A 15,750-nucleotide genomic window follows, 5' to 3' on the forward strand; every position below is an offset into this window, starting at 1 on the left:
CATTCTCGAAAAATATAGAATCTCTGGCTCTCATAAGAATTCGGTTGTAAGAATCAGAAGTGCTGTTTCCTTCAAGAAAAATACTTTTAGTTCGTCTCTTTTCATGTTAATTCCAGACAATGAAAATTGATTTCTCTACGACGCCCGATGACACTCCTCTCGAGTGGCCAAGCATATGGCAGATATTAAACTTTGAACGCACGTTTGAACGTTGGATCACGAACGCTACGCGCCCGTACGCATATCTACGTACCAGGCGCGCACATGTATACGTCTCGGCCACCTATAGGTGCTTGTTCCTGTTCGCATCACGACGCGTCGCAACAGTGAGACCTGCGACATCGTGGCGAGCGCTTCGCCGAGAGCAACGGAAGCGAGTAAGCACACCACGCGGCAAACACGCGCGAACGTGGGCGTGCGATGAGACCAGTCGTCCCGAAAGGCACCGTCTACCTGTCACGTGTCGGGAAAAAGGTCCGGGATTTTACGCATGCCGGCGAGAGATCGCACGTTCTGCAGGTAAAGAAGTGAAACGTTCGCATTCCCGGTTTGTGACCGCTTCGTTCGAGAGTCTCAGATAAATGTATTTTCATAGTTCATCACGAACGCAACTTATTAAATTATTGTCACGTATTTGCATGTGCAAATATCACCGAAACCGGGAAGTATCGTCGATTTCATCGCGTGAATACGCTGTGAGAAAATAATTTTCAACGAAGAAATAATATTTCTTCGGAACCTCTTGTACGTTTCTCTCTTTCTTTCACCTCTCTCTCTCTCTTTCTCTCTCTTTCTATCTCTATTCTCCCCCTCTTTCCTCCTTTCTATATGTTTAGAAGCATCGACGTAGGACGCTAAAACGTGTTACAAGGAAAGTAAGTATTGTCGATAACTGGTTATGATGATGAATTAGTTAGTAAAGTTCAATGGTCATTTTTGCGATCTTTGGTCTCCTCGTTTAATACAATACTTCTAAGAGTTACGCAAAACCTTTTTTACTAGGATCATGACTCGATGGAACAATACGTAAGATTTACGTGTGCACAAATGTCTTCGAGTTATGAGCAATTGATAACATATAAGATTGATGTTAAACAACCAAACAACTCGTAATTTGCCGTTGAACCTTGTAGAATTTGAAGAGACTATCGTGATTCAAATGTATGCAAACATATACAGTTAGACTGTACGGTATCGCAGAGTTTTTATTATCTCTCGCGAAGGATTGACTGTACTATTTGGCGACGCGCCAATTTCCTACTAGGAAGAATAGAAATAGTATACTTTCGCACAGCTGCCTTCGGTCCGAGATAGAATTCGATTCATGACGCAATCACGACTTATCGTTAAATATATAGATAAACTGATCGCGGAAGCAGCCGACTTCAAGTGCGCTCCACTTTTAAAACAAATACACAGGCGATACCTGCAATTTCTAATACATAAACACATAATTTATTTGTAATTTATAATGTTTTAGCGCATTATATTTATACACGTACACGCACATAGTATTGAAGAAAAGATTAAAGACTTATAAAATAGATATTATATCCAACAAACACAGAATATAACTAGGTAAATAGATATAACGCAGAAGAACTATATAATAATAATAAAAATAGTGGTTTATATATTATTAATGTTAAAGTTACATAATCTCCTTTTGTAAATGCAATATAATTTTTAAAATTGTCATATTACTAGGTTATTTATCGATTATATGAGAACAACATAAATTAAATATAACATGTCATATAACAAGTGTTTACATTACATTTATGTAATATTTTTACACAATGTTGGATCACTTGTAAATAATTCATTTTCTCGTACGTTTCTTATATGTAAAGTACATACATACATTAACATACATAAAAATGATGATCATGAAACGGCAAGATTTGTAGAGTCCTTATAATGAAGAGACCTTTTGACACTTTTTGATTAATTACTGTGACAGTAATAACCCCGCTCAATGAAACATTTATAAGGATAAGACTGAATAAACGGTAATAATAGTAAGATGAATGGATAGAATAAACGATAAGTTTAGATAACACGAAGTGTGAGGGCACATTCTGCCCAATGAAAAATTTTTCATACATAATTATATAAAATTATATAATATTATATATAATTATACATAATTATATATTATTATGTATCAAATTTGTCCATTCATATTCATACATTCTACTTATATATATAATCATATATAATCATATATAATTATATATATAAATTCATATATAATTTTACATAATTATGCATAGATTTATATGAAATTATATATATTGGTATACATAATTGTGTATAATTATATATAATTTTATATGATTACATATAATTATACATAATTATGTATGGACAAATTTCATACATAATTATGCATGAAAAATTTTTCATCGGGTGGATATGCTTCCCGAACATTTTTCTAATGTTAAAATGACTCTAAGGTATATATAATTCTAAGATATCTTGTATTATTTAGAAACTAATTAATTTAGAATGGCAAGATATTTTATATTATTATATCATTATTATTTAGATTTTATATTGTTTTACTATAAAGATGTTACATTTGATATAAAAAAATTATAGCTTATTCCTTTGTAGAAAGATTTTTTTCTTTTTTTACAAATTAACTCACATTTTAGTGACTAACTAACTGTGATTAACTCACAATTTATAACCGTTGTATACGATTAAATACTTATAGTTACTGTGAAATAGATAATTCATTTTCCAGCTATATATTTCAGTAATATATACCCAGACAGCACACGACGTTCAATGGACGTCCAATTTTGGTGTTTGTTTAGTTCCAACGTCCATGGACCTAATATCGACATTTTAATTACGTACATTAGTGGATGTACAAAATACGTTGACTTTTGTACGTTTTAAAGACGTCCATTTTATATATTTCTATAGAACATATGTTGAGTTCGCATATGCCTTCATTTATTAATAGTATAAACCGGTTTTACTAACACGAATGAATTTAAACAATCGATTAAATTCATCTTCTCTATTGGAACAATTGTATCTGGCAAACGATAATGTGATTAGTTAGTTCCATCGAAAAAGTTATCATTACGAGTTTTTGAAAATTGCGAACAAATTGACCCCTCAATTTATATTATTAATAAAAAACCCAACTAGCAAAACAATAAAAACATTTAAACATTTAAAAATATTTTAAAAACATTTAAAAAACATTTTTAAAACGTTAAAAATAATGGGATAAGTTCCCATTTTTCATTAAAAAAACATTTTTAACGTTTGAAAAAATGTTTCGTTTTTAATATTTACTAGAAGTTTGACATCCATTAAATATTAAAAAAAACATAACATTTTCCAATCCATTAAAGAAAACATTTCTTAATGAAAAAAGGAAATTTACCCAAACAGCACATAATATTTATGATAAAAATTCATAAATATTTAGGTCGAATTATTTTTTAAAAATATTATATAAATATTTTATAAATATATCTATACATAAAGAAAAAAATAAAATCTTTATTCAAAATATTATTAAAATATAAACTAAATATTTTATACAATATTTATAGTAAATAAAAAATAAATATTTGTAGTAATAATTTGTAAATATTTCTATAAATAGTATACATAAAAAAATAAGTGTAATTATTTATAATTATTAAATTATTGAGAAAATAATAAAATCGAATTTAAATTGGTAATGTATACTGAAAAAATTCTTTAAATTAAAGAAATATATTTTATTAAATATAATTTCTTAACTTATAAAAGTATTTGTTAGATTTTAAAAAATAAGTAATAAATATAAAGTAATATTTTTTTAAATTTGTGAAATGAGCTGTAAAATTATAAATTTCTAGAAAAAAAATGACTTCTTTACAAGAAGAAAATTAATTTTTTTTTGTAAAAACTATGTTAAAATAAATATTTGCTTGTTTTAAAAATAAATAAAGTACAAGTAAATCATTTTATAAATCTAAATAAATTATTTTCTAATATTAAAAGTATTTTTTTTGTGTTTCAAATTAAAGTTCCTTTTATCATCAGAAAACAATTTATTTAAATTTACAAAATGATTTATTTGTATTTTACTTTTGAAACAAGTAAATATTTTTTAAATATACTTTTTACATACTTTTCAAACATACATTTTACATTTAAAACATTTCTATTCTCTTCTTTTAAATAAATCGTTTGTTTCATGAATATACCATATGTACATGAATATACCATATGTACATGAATATACCATATGTATACAATACAAAGTCTCTCAAAGTGATAGTGGCACAATAGGTAAGGTGACTGACTCTAGAACCAGAGATCTCAGATTAGAATCGGAGCAATAGTAAGCAATTTTTCGAAGTAAAATTTAACTTGAATAAAGTAATGTGTGAAACAATATAAAATGAAAACTAAGAATATATATATTTTAAAATTTTAAGAAAAGTTCAGAAAAGAGAAAAGTATATAAATGTATATATTTTAAAATAAATATTTTTATAATATTTATAATAAATATTTATGATCTATTGAAGCTAAAGTCATAAAAATATTTATGAAATATTTTGGTAAATATTTGTAAAATATTCAAATACATCTTATAAATATTTTATAAATAATTTATAAATATTTTGTGCTGTTTGGGTATCTCATTATTTTCAACGTTTTTAAAAATGCTTTTTCAAATATCTTTTAAATATTCTTTTGGTGGTTAGGAACATTCAATATTCAAAATTACAAACATTCTATTTTTGTTCTAAGAACGTCCAGTTTTAGTCCGGTGGGTCCTTAATTCGGATGTCTTTTGAACATCCATAAAAGTAACAACGGATGTTTTTAAAATGTCTTAGAAACGTTGTGGATCTGAAATGGACGTTTTAAACCCTTATAGAAATATACTAAGAATCATTGATAATTACTTATTATCCAGTATTTTTAATACTGAAAATAAATAATTATCAATGATTCTTAGTATGATATTTCTATAAGGAAATAGTACACAACGTCCAGTACATACGTTTTTAATACGTTTTTAAAACGTCTTTGTGCTGTCTGGGTGTATATATATATATATATATATATATATATATATATATATATATATATATATATGTATATATTTTGCTGAAATATATAGCTGGCCCATCTAGCCTGTCATACTGATGCTACAGCGCGTACAGCGTTCGTCTCACCGCAACGCGCGTACTGATTGGCTAGTGGGCTGTTGTTTGGTAGAAATCTTTTATCGTTAATATCTCAAAATTTTACGTAGTTGTTTAATGAAAGACCGATTCCATTACTCACTCCGACTTATTCTAGTTATATATTAGCTCTGGTACGGTACAAACCAGACACTCTGTATACGCACAGCATATATACATGGTATTCCAGACTCTCCTTCGCAATTTTTGTGGGAACGTAGAACAAATTGAGATGAACATAAAAGTCTCATATCGTTTTGCGATATTCGCAATAAATCTCAAGATATTAATTAAAAAAGATTAGTGAATGATTACGCGCGATATGGTAGATGAGCTGCAGTGGCGCCGTCTGCCGTTGTATATTTATACATTAGGTCAAACTGAACAAAAAAGTTCTCTATCATTTTGTAAATGACCACATAGATTTTTAGATATTAATTAAAAAAAATTTGTGCATTATGGTACACAATCATGTAACAATTTTCTTTAATTAATATTTAAAAATTTATATGGTCATTTGCAAAATGGTAGAGGACTTTTTTGTTCAGTTTGACCTAATGTATAAATATACAACGGCAGACGGCGCCACTGCAGCTCATCTATCGTATCGCGCGTGATTACTCACCAAATTAATTACTCACCTTTTTTAATTAATATCTTGAGATTTATTGTGAATATCGCAAAACGGTATAGGACTTTCTTACTCATTTTAATCTGTTTTACGTTCTCGCAAACTTTGGCCAACTATTTCTGAAGCACCCTGTATATACACAAACATATTAGTAAATGATCACGCACGATAAGCTGTAATGTATGTTACATAAAGAATGCACATGTTATATTACATGGTACATTTCGTTACGATAATGAAAGAGTTATATAATTGTGTTCATCCACTAAACTTTAAGTAGAAAGTATTTAATAAAGATGACTCGAAAAATTAGTTTTTTCAGAATTAGAATCAATATTCAGTTTGATGATGTATATGATTTGCTTGCTTATGTTATTACATACACGTGAAAACAGAAAATTATACCATAACTATGTAACTGTGTAACTATGTAACAGTGAACGGCATGTTATTACAAAACTCTTCGGAATCGATTCCGATTAGATAATTCCGTCTTTACCTATCTTATCTATCTTACCAAGAAAAAAATAATAAAAACTTACAAAATAACGTGATAATTCCGATCAGAACCCATTTAAAAAAATTCCATAATACTTGCTCATATGTGTAATTATAGTCAAATGTCTAATATTTTGAATTGAAATAAAATGATAAGATTAGCTCTTGTAAAATCATATAGAAAGCGGGATATGTCGAACACCTCTTGTAAACATAATAATAAGAATAATATAATGTAATAATGAAGAATCTTCTGTTTCCATGGCATATGTGATAATATAAGCAAATAAATTAAGTATATCAAAGTTGGAAATAGCTTTTAACTCTGAAAGGATCGATTTTTCGACTCATGTTTATTATTTTTTACTCAGTTTAGTGAGTATTGTCTATCCTATAAATTTTAATGTGATTTTCTTTAATACTCCCCAATGAAAAATTTTTCATATATAATTATATAAAATTATATAAAATTATATATAATTATATATATTTATATATTATTATGTATCAAATTTGTCCATTCATGTTCATACATCCTACTTATATATATAATTATATATAATTATGTATAAATTTATATGTAATTATACATTTTGTTATACATAATTGTGTATAATTATATATAATTTTATATGATTATATATAATTATACATAATTATGTATGGACAAATTTCATACAAAATTTTGCATGAAAAATTTTTCATCGGGTCTGTATATACTTATACAGGCTAAGTCAATACTATAGTAACTACAGTAACTATAGTCACTAGGAATATCTTCAAAGCAAAAGCAAAGGTGACCTTTAAAGTTCCGAAGTTGCTCTGCTTAAAAAAAAGCGTTACTACCATAAGACTTTTATTAACTTTTTTCTAACATTTTTTTTAACTAGAATAACTTTTTCTATCTAGAATAACTTAGATCTGAAGATCAATTTTGTTTTTCGCTTTGAAGATATTCCACACACAAAAAATTGTTTTCCTAGTTCAGATAGAATTTTAAATGTCACGATAATATCATTAAAATTTATTGCTGTTTCTTTATCTGCTAAAATACTGTCTGTGGTATGAATTTATAGCAGCAGCATTCTAGAAATCTGCAGATTTATTTGCAAATAAATTTTGACTCTGTCACCAATTATAATTGATGTATCAAGTACGTATAAATGCTTACACAGGTACATGGTAGTTCGTTGATTGATACAACTCCAACGTGTATCAAGTACATTCTGACAACTCGGACTGAACGTGAGCGACAACACAACGGTAGATATGAAAATTTTGGGAATGACATTTGCACCGTTAAACATACTTCTCGAGAGGAAACTCCAGATTTTAACCGCCGCGACATCTGGAGCGCTTTTGGCGGCTTAATTATAATCATGCTCTGATTAATCATTATTAATCTTGTCTTTATCTGAATAGGCGCCGTAGAGAAACGTTCTTGTTAAATTTTTCAAATCGTTTATACATAAATTCTGTCTCTATCGTCTATATTAATTAAATACAAAATATATACAATATCACATGGTTTACTCATCATTTATCCGCTGATTTCTCATAAATAAATAATTTTTCTGCAAGACCAGGTGGCAATAGTTGCTGAATCATCCTGTGATACACATTCTCTCTCACACACGCGCGCGCGCCCGTTTCTTTCGAGGCAGTCCCAGTTTCTCATCGTTTGTCTCAGATTTTTTCAAATCCAGGACGCCAATTTATAAAAATTTATAAAAATAGTAACTATTGCTAAGATAAAACTGTTATTATTCTTACTTAAAATAAAAAAAAGAAGTCAAGCTACTGCATTTATCAAAGTTGTGAATTTTTTTGAAAAAGTCTCTCTTTGTCAGAATCATTTGAAAAATCTTCTAAACCGGTATAACCTAAAACAATTTGGTTAAATTGGAGATAAAATCCAATTCAACCAAATTGTTTTAGGTTATACCAGTTTAGAAGATTTTTCAAATGATTCTGACAAAGAGAGACTTTTCAAAAAAATTCACAACTTTGATAAATGCAGTAGCTTGACTTCTTTTTCTTCATTTTAAGTAAGAATAATAACAGTTTTATCTTAGCAATAGTTACTATTTTTATTGTGTATAGCAAACCTATATTGTTGTTAAATTATTTTTCTTATTTTTAGTGTGTGTGTGTGTGTGTGCGTGTATGAAGTGTCCCGATTTGGAGGAGCCTGGAAAATCTAGTTATCTTAATATTGTACGATAAATGTTTTATAACGCTAATATATCGTGCTTGATAACGCTGATTAATCGAAGCAACACGACCTGTTCTCGGCTCATCATATCGATATAAGGAAAATCGGAATGATATATAAAATGTATGTAGAAATACACACAGGTACATGGTAGTTCGTTGACTGATACAGGTGAACTCCAGCGTGTATCAAGAACATTGGTACTCTGACGACTCGGATTGAATGTGTGACAGCACAACGGCAGACATGAAAATTTTGGGAGTGAAATTTGCACCGTTAAAGGTACCTCTAGAAAGGAGACTCCAGACTTTGACCGCCGCGATATGGTTCATCTGGAGCGCTTTTGGTGGCTTATTCTCAGCCGTTATCACGGTCTATCTTCTTATCTACACGCAGACACGCTACTTCGTACTACTATATTTTCTTTGGATGTACTACGACTGGAACACTTGCAATCGCGGTGGTCGAAGGTAATCTTCCGTTCATTTAGAGCGAATCAGTAAAAATATTTCTGAAATCAGTAGAAGGAGTACTTTACCGATAATTAGTGAATATTCACTGATTTTCAGTGAAAACCCTCCCACTTTACCACTCCATCTTACCACTATATCTTATACTAATTTTGACAACTGAAAGTAAGATTTCATTGCAAAATCTGCAGTGGACAGATTAGTTATGCCAAACTTATTAAACAGATTAGTTAAATCAAACTTTCTACATTTGTACCAATAGAATTAACAGCTTTCATCTCATCATCTTGCGTGCGATGACATTTTCTGTGTGTACATATTGCCTCAAAATGGGAACAGTCGTTACTATTAATTAATCTTTTTTACGAGATTTTACTGATTGCAGTGTTATACTTGTGACTGAATCAGGAGTTATATTATTTAAGTGAAAAATGCTCTGACTATAATTCTTTATCGTCTTTGTCGTATGAGATGATCGAGACATGAAGATGAAACAAATGGAAACATCACATAAAATTTCTGGCACACAATAAAAAAGGATTTGACATGCATAAAATGAAAGAATATCATAAAAAAGAGAATTTCACACATGTAAGATGAATGAACATTATAAAATAAAAAAAAGAATTTATCACGATCAATATTTCTTTCAGTCACTTTACACAGAATAATCGCGCGTAACGAGGGTATACAAAACGTCGCGCATATCTATTTTCAATGATAATGACTTCAACCTGTGGCAATAGGAAATCTGTTTACGAAAATGAGAACCACTTAACATTTAAAGAACCATCATACTTTACCTTTCAGTTATGCGTGGACAAAATTTGCGAGAAGTAATGTATTCTGGCGTCACTTTTGCAACTACTTCCCCATAAAGCTGGTGAAAACGGCTGATTTGGATCCTAAGAAATCTTACCTATTTGTCTGCACACCTCACGGACTTCTATCGGCTGGAGTAGTGGGTTCATTCGGAACGGATATACTGGATTGCAAAAAGCTATTCCCCGGACTGGAAATGCGATCCATCATTCTTGACCAACATTTCAAAATGCCTTTCTTCAGGGAATACGTGTCCACATTATGTAAGAAGAGCCGACAGCATTCATCATTCATTATCTCGTTTAAAGAACGACGAACGTTCCCACACTCCATTCTCTCAAGAAGCTATAGTATTTTTCATATATATATTCAGGAGCTGAATATATATATATATATATATATATATATATATATATATATATATATATATATACATATATATTCAGGAGTTATTGAATCACATCCCCAATTTTTAAAATATTATATACTACTATATTGTACCACACACATATTTTTCGTCTGTGGATGATAGATTGAAAATCAGTGCGGTAAAATTACGATACGGAATTGTAACACTGCAAAAATGATAACCGAAACGGAGATGAACTTTATCAGTCAAAGATAGACAGATAATTCAACCAACAACGATAAGAGAAACGACAAGAGTTATAAACTTCCAAATCCGGAAATTGCCTGTAGTTACTTTTCCACTTCTTATTATTAGAACAGTCTATCTACTCTTGCCCGTTAATATACAAATGACACAAAATATTCTACTTATAAATATGATTATTATTAATATATGAGTTTTCTTATAAAATAGGAATGTTTTTAATTCTATTATATTCGAATCAAATATGCTATGAATGTATATAACAGTGTTTTTAGCATATATTTATAGAATGTACAAATATTCGAAAGAATATTCATAGAATAAATTCATAGAATATTCATAGAATGAATTAACGAAATAAATTCCTGTGTGTACTATTTAGGAAGGCTCTTCTCTTCCCGTTGTTTCGTGAGAATGCAGGATTATTGAGAGCGTGAATTTTTAATCAATAATACTCGAAACCTTTGAGGTACAATTCGATTATAACGATGATCCACACATACAGGTTGCTGCGCATCTAATGCAGAAAGTATCAAGTATTTATTGTCGTCACCGCCAGAAAGTCCATTTACCGGGAGAGCCACGATACTCATCGTCGGTGGTGCCTCAGAATCGCTCGAGTCGAGACCAGGTACATATCGAATCCTAGTAAAGAAGAGGAAGGGCTTCGTCAAATTAGCGCTACAACATGGGTAAGAATGGTCACTTCTTTACATATACACGGAAAAAAATAATTTTGCTCTTTTAGCAAAATCGTCGTCGCTACTGCATATTCGTAATTCGACATCAAAAAAATTTAGTTGATGTAACTAATTTTCAAATTATTCGTTATCAGAACAAAAGTAGTTTCGTTGCCAGGATAGAAAAAATTTGTTGAGTATATTTGTCCTAAGAATCACGTAATTTGCTATTGATGCAAAATAATGTATCCTTAGCAAATTTATTTGCTATCGGAACAAAACTGCAACTGCTTATACAGAGTGTCCGGTAACTGATTGAGCAACCGCCGTGTACGAGTAGAACGGGCCAGAATAATCATAAAAATTATATACCATTTTGAAATTTTCTCAATATTTATTCCATAATTAATTAAAATGTATAAACGAATGAGCTCACGAGAAGCTGTAGGACAGGCTCTGTGTGTAAAAGAAATGGCTTACCTCTTAGCAACAATGAGTAAACAGCTGATTTCGAGACGGAGTAACATATACGTGTCGCTTGTTGTAGATTCAGCAAATTATATCCAGCAAATAGTAATTAGTAATCTTAACAATTAGTAGTCTTAGCAAATCTTTTTGCTGTCGATAATAACGAAAAAATTTTGCTAGACCAGCTAGAAAATTTGCTGGATCAGCAAATTATTTTTCTCCGTGTAGCAAAGTTCGGAGTAGAAAATAAAATACAGGCGCAAAAGAAAATTAATTGAATCTAATGCGATCCATTTCAATTCAGCGTACCGTTGGTTCCTGTGTTCTCTTTCGGCGAAACGGACTTGTTCAATCAACTGTACGGTCCGGAAGGATCACTCTTTAGACGTTTCCAGCATTATATTCGCAAATCTATAGGATTAGCACCTGTTATCTTCTCAGGCAGAGGATTCTTCCAATATTCGTTTGGACTTATCCCCAAACGTGCGCCTATCTCCGTAGTCGGTAAAGTATTTCTCATAGACAGCACATAATATTTACAAAATATTTTAAATATAGATATTAAATATTTTATAAATATTTAAATATCCGAGATTTTCAGGTATGAAAAGGATTATAATAAATATTTAAAAATATTAAAAAAAACATTTTTCATAAATACTTTTATGAAAAAGTTTATAATTTATGAAAAATTTATGATAAATATTTTTCATAAATACTTCTAAATATTTATCATAATCTTTTTCATACTTGAAAATCTCAGACATTAAAATATTTATAAACTATTTAATATCTATGTTTCTAAAATATTTTGTAAATAATGGGTGTTTCCGAAATGTCCAGGGTTGAGTCAAGTTGAGTTAGTTTCACTATAGTATCCGTTACATATACTATAGTGGAACTAACTCAACTCGACCCAACTCTGGGTATTTCGGAAGCATCCATTGTGTGGGATATTCGTAATTAGAACACATTATGCGAATCGCACACATACGCTTGATATCTCATTGTTCTCACTAATTCAAAAGTGCGCATTCTTCCTCATTTCAGTCGGAAGTCCCATTGAGTTACCGAAAATAGCGCAACCTACAGCAGATCAGATCAACGAATACCATGAGAAGTTCATACAACGTCTAACTGAACTGTTCGAGACGCATAAGCACAATTACTTGAAAAACCCGGAGAAAGCTGTTCTTGAATTAGATGTATAATCGATCTAAGATATACAGAGTGATGTATACAGATACACAAGACACGTCAACACACGTGTGCAGATAGATTAAAACAAACTGAACAAAAAATTGTAACATTCAACAATAACAAAAAGTCATTTGTTACACAACCACATAAAATTTCGAGATATTTTTAAACATTGAAAATAAAAAACAGATTTTTTACGTGAAATTTTTTACAAAAATTGTAAGAGACATTTATTTGTAGTTTTATATATATAAGTATAATATTATATAATAATATATAATATATATTGTATATTTAAATATATAATATAATATTTTTGCATATATATATATATATATATATATATATATATATATAATTATATAAGTTTAAATTGTTTACAGTAATTTTTTATGTAATAGTATTGATAAACATTAAAAATATAGTATTTTCGGGAAAAGATTCACAAAAACATGTTGCGTTGACATGCATGATTTTGCAAAGACTAATGAACCGAAATAGAAAAACAAAGTAAATTATTAATAAATACGTGGCTATTGTTGGAACTAGAATAATAAAAATCAGAATATTCCATCAGTTTTTTTCACGAATTTCAGTTTTTTAAAAAATTTTGGTGGAGAAATCGTCAAAAAATTTACTTTGAATAAAAAAATAGGAAGAAATTAACATATTTTAATTTGTTTAGTTCTAATTAAAAAAGATGTAAATATGTAGCCATAAGCACAAGCCGATCGACTTATTAATTTGTCCACAATCGTGCATGCCAACATGTACACTTAAACCTTTTTCCGGAAATGCTTTATATCTTTAATGTTTATCAATATTTTTACATGAAAAAATTACTATAAACAGTTTAGACTTATAATATTATGTATATAAAACTACAAATAAATGTCTCTTATAGTTTTTGTAAAAAAAATGCACAAGGAAACCTGTTTTTATCTTCGAAAAGTATTTTCTCCTTAATAAAAAAAAATTAATGAATCAGTGTCCGCGACGCTGTAAGACGCGAACTCTTTGAAAATGACTGAAACAACTGTTTCTTAGTGACAGTAGTTATGGCTGACAATTCAGAACGGAGTAGAGATATAAATGACGCTGAGACAATTGTTTTTCGACATATCGCAAGCGTGTTTTACACGTGTCGCTAAAGAAATAGTTGCAAATCTTAGCCTTGGTTAACAACCTTGCTTCAAGCCGTAAGCAAAATTGTGGACTCAGGGTCAGACATTTTTTATAAACTCGCATCACAGAACTCTACAATGTCGCGTGAACTGATTCGCTGATTGGCATATCTTACGTAGAAGCACGCATAGATGAAGAGCGACGGTCGTGCGTCATTCGAACTACTTAGATAACGACTTTTATGCTCTTGTAAAAAGCTCAGGCAAAAAACATCAGTTTGCTCGGTTTTACTTTTGCATTAAAAAAAAAAAAGGATTCATTCGTATAAGTGATTTTTTGTTGTCTGAAAAACTCGATTGGAGGAACAGGAATTTCCCTGTAGAAAATTTCTGTTCGATCTAATATTCTCAGTTATCTCAACCGAGTTTCTGTTTCATGTAACATTCATCTAAATCAAGCATTCTCCCACTATAAAAGCTCCTCAAATGTTAAACTTGTTTCTTTACAAACCAAAATAGATTTAGGAAAAAGCGGTTTTATATATTTTATACCAACTCAAACGCACACTATAACATTGCTCATACTGGATTCTTATCTATGAAGATTTTTTGTGATGAATGTTAAGTGAAAATGTACAATCGCTAAGAACTTGTTAGCTTTAATGACTATACTTATAGACCATATTGTCATATGGATAATGACCAAATCAGGTATTGTTTGCTATATTGTATATAGTAAGTTCTTGTTACATTCCTATAACGAGTTGCAATCTTTGGTTTCTTATTAAGATTGACTATTTATCTTTCTCGAAGATAAAATCAAAAATTCCCAAATTTATAACATATCTTATAATTTTGAAATGTTTTTTATACGTTTCTGTATCAATAATTTTATTATTGTGAGTAATATGATTGTAATTTCACGGTTGTAATATCACGAAATCATTTTCTTTGTTAACTCTTAGACTGCAGATGCGCTCTCTGAAAGCCTTAACTCTCTCTGTTTACGGGCAGCGTCTTGAAATATCTGACAATTAAGTCTCATGGTGTGCGAACAGAAGCCTGAAAGCATTCAATATTCAACACTGAATGTTTATAGAAAATGAAGCATCGTGACATGCAGCGTTAGCTCCGCGCCACACAAAGTAATTATTTTGTTACCAAGCGACCTACAGTCTAAGAATTAAAATTATCAAAATTGGAAAATATAATGATAGTATTACATAGAAAGATTTATCATACGATAAAGGAAGAAAAGAAGAAGTATGTAAAAGATAAATGCTATTATAATATGAAGTACAACTTCATAAATTATAACACATACATATGTAATATTTACATACATTAAATATTAAACATTTAAAATAAATATAGAATGTAGTGTATATACATATACATATATTATATATATACCCACTTTGATATAAACCACATTTTATATTTATTTTAAATAATAATAATAATTATATATATATATATATATATATATATATATATATATATAAAGTATAAAAAAGGTGAAAGTAAACAATTATAAATAGCACACAATATACGTTAGAGAGTTGTATAATTGTTGAAAAAATTTCATTACTAAAATATCATATACAAGATCATACCAGATAATCACCTATGAAAGAAATTTATTATAAAGAGCAATTTTCGAAAGGATATACATAAACGTACTAATTAATATATTAATCAAATTGCCTGCCTTTTTGTTGTGCTGTTTATGTTATTCTCATATTATTAAGTTATTCTTAATTATATTTAATAAACCAGCAGATTAGTAAGGTATTAGAAGAAAGAGAAAGAA

General features: G+C 29.5%; 1 protein-coding gene across 2 annotated transcripts; it reads left to right on the forward strand.

Moving 5' to 3' along the window:
• The first annotated feature begins 88 nt into the window (after window positions 1–88).
• Window positions 89–12,965, forward strand: LOC116848852 (2-acylglycerol O-acyltransferase 2-B-like). Of its 2 annotated transcripts, XM_032825398.1 has the most exons (7): window positions 89–519; window positions 7,521–7,608; window positions 8,732–9,030; window positions 9,841–10,115; window positions 10,971–11,157; window positions 11,918–12,117; window positions 12,664–12,824. In XM_032825398.1, exons 3-7 carry the CDS (start codon window positions 8,783–8,785, stop codon window positions 12,822–12,824), a joined length of 1,071 nt encoding a protein of 356 aa, XP_032681289.1. In that variant the 5' UTR covers window positions 89–519; window positions 7,521–7,608; window positions 8,732–8,782. The 2 variants fall into 2 exon arrangements, with proteins under 2 accessions (XP_032681289.1, XP_032681290.1); XM_032825399.1 differs by lacking the exon at window positions 7,521–7,608 and having other exon boundaries at window positions 104–519; window positions 12,664–12,965.
• The last annotated feature ends 2,785 nt before the right edge of the window (window positions 12,966–15,750 follow it).

Source organism: Odontomachus brunneus, unplaced genomic scaffold, assembly GCF_010583005.1.
Source record: "Odontomachus brunneus isolate Ranch 3 - 2012 unplaced genomic scaffold, Obru_v1 Obru_scaffold_101, whole genome shotgun sequence".
Taxonomy (NCBI): Eukaryota; Metazoa; Arthropoda; class Insecta; order Hymenoptera; family Formicidae; genus Odontomachus; species Odontomachus brunneus.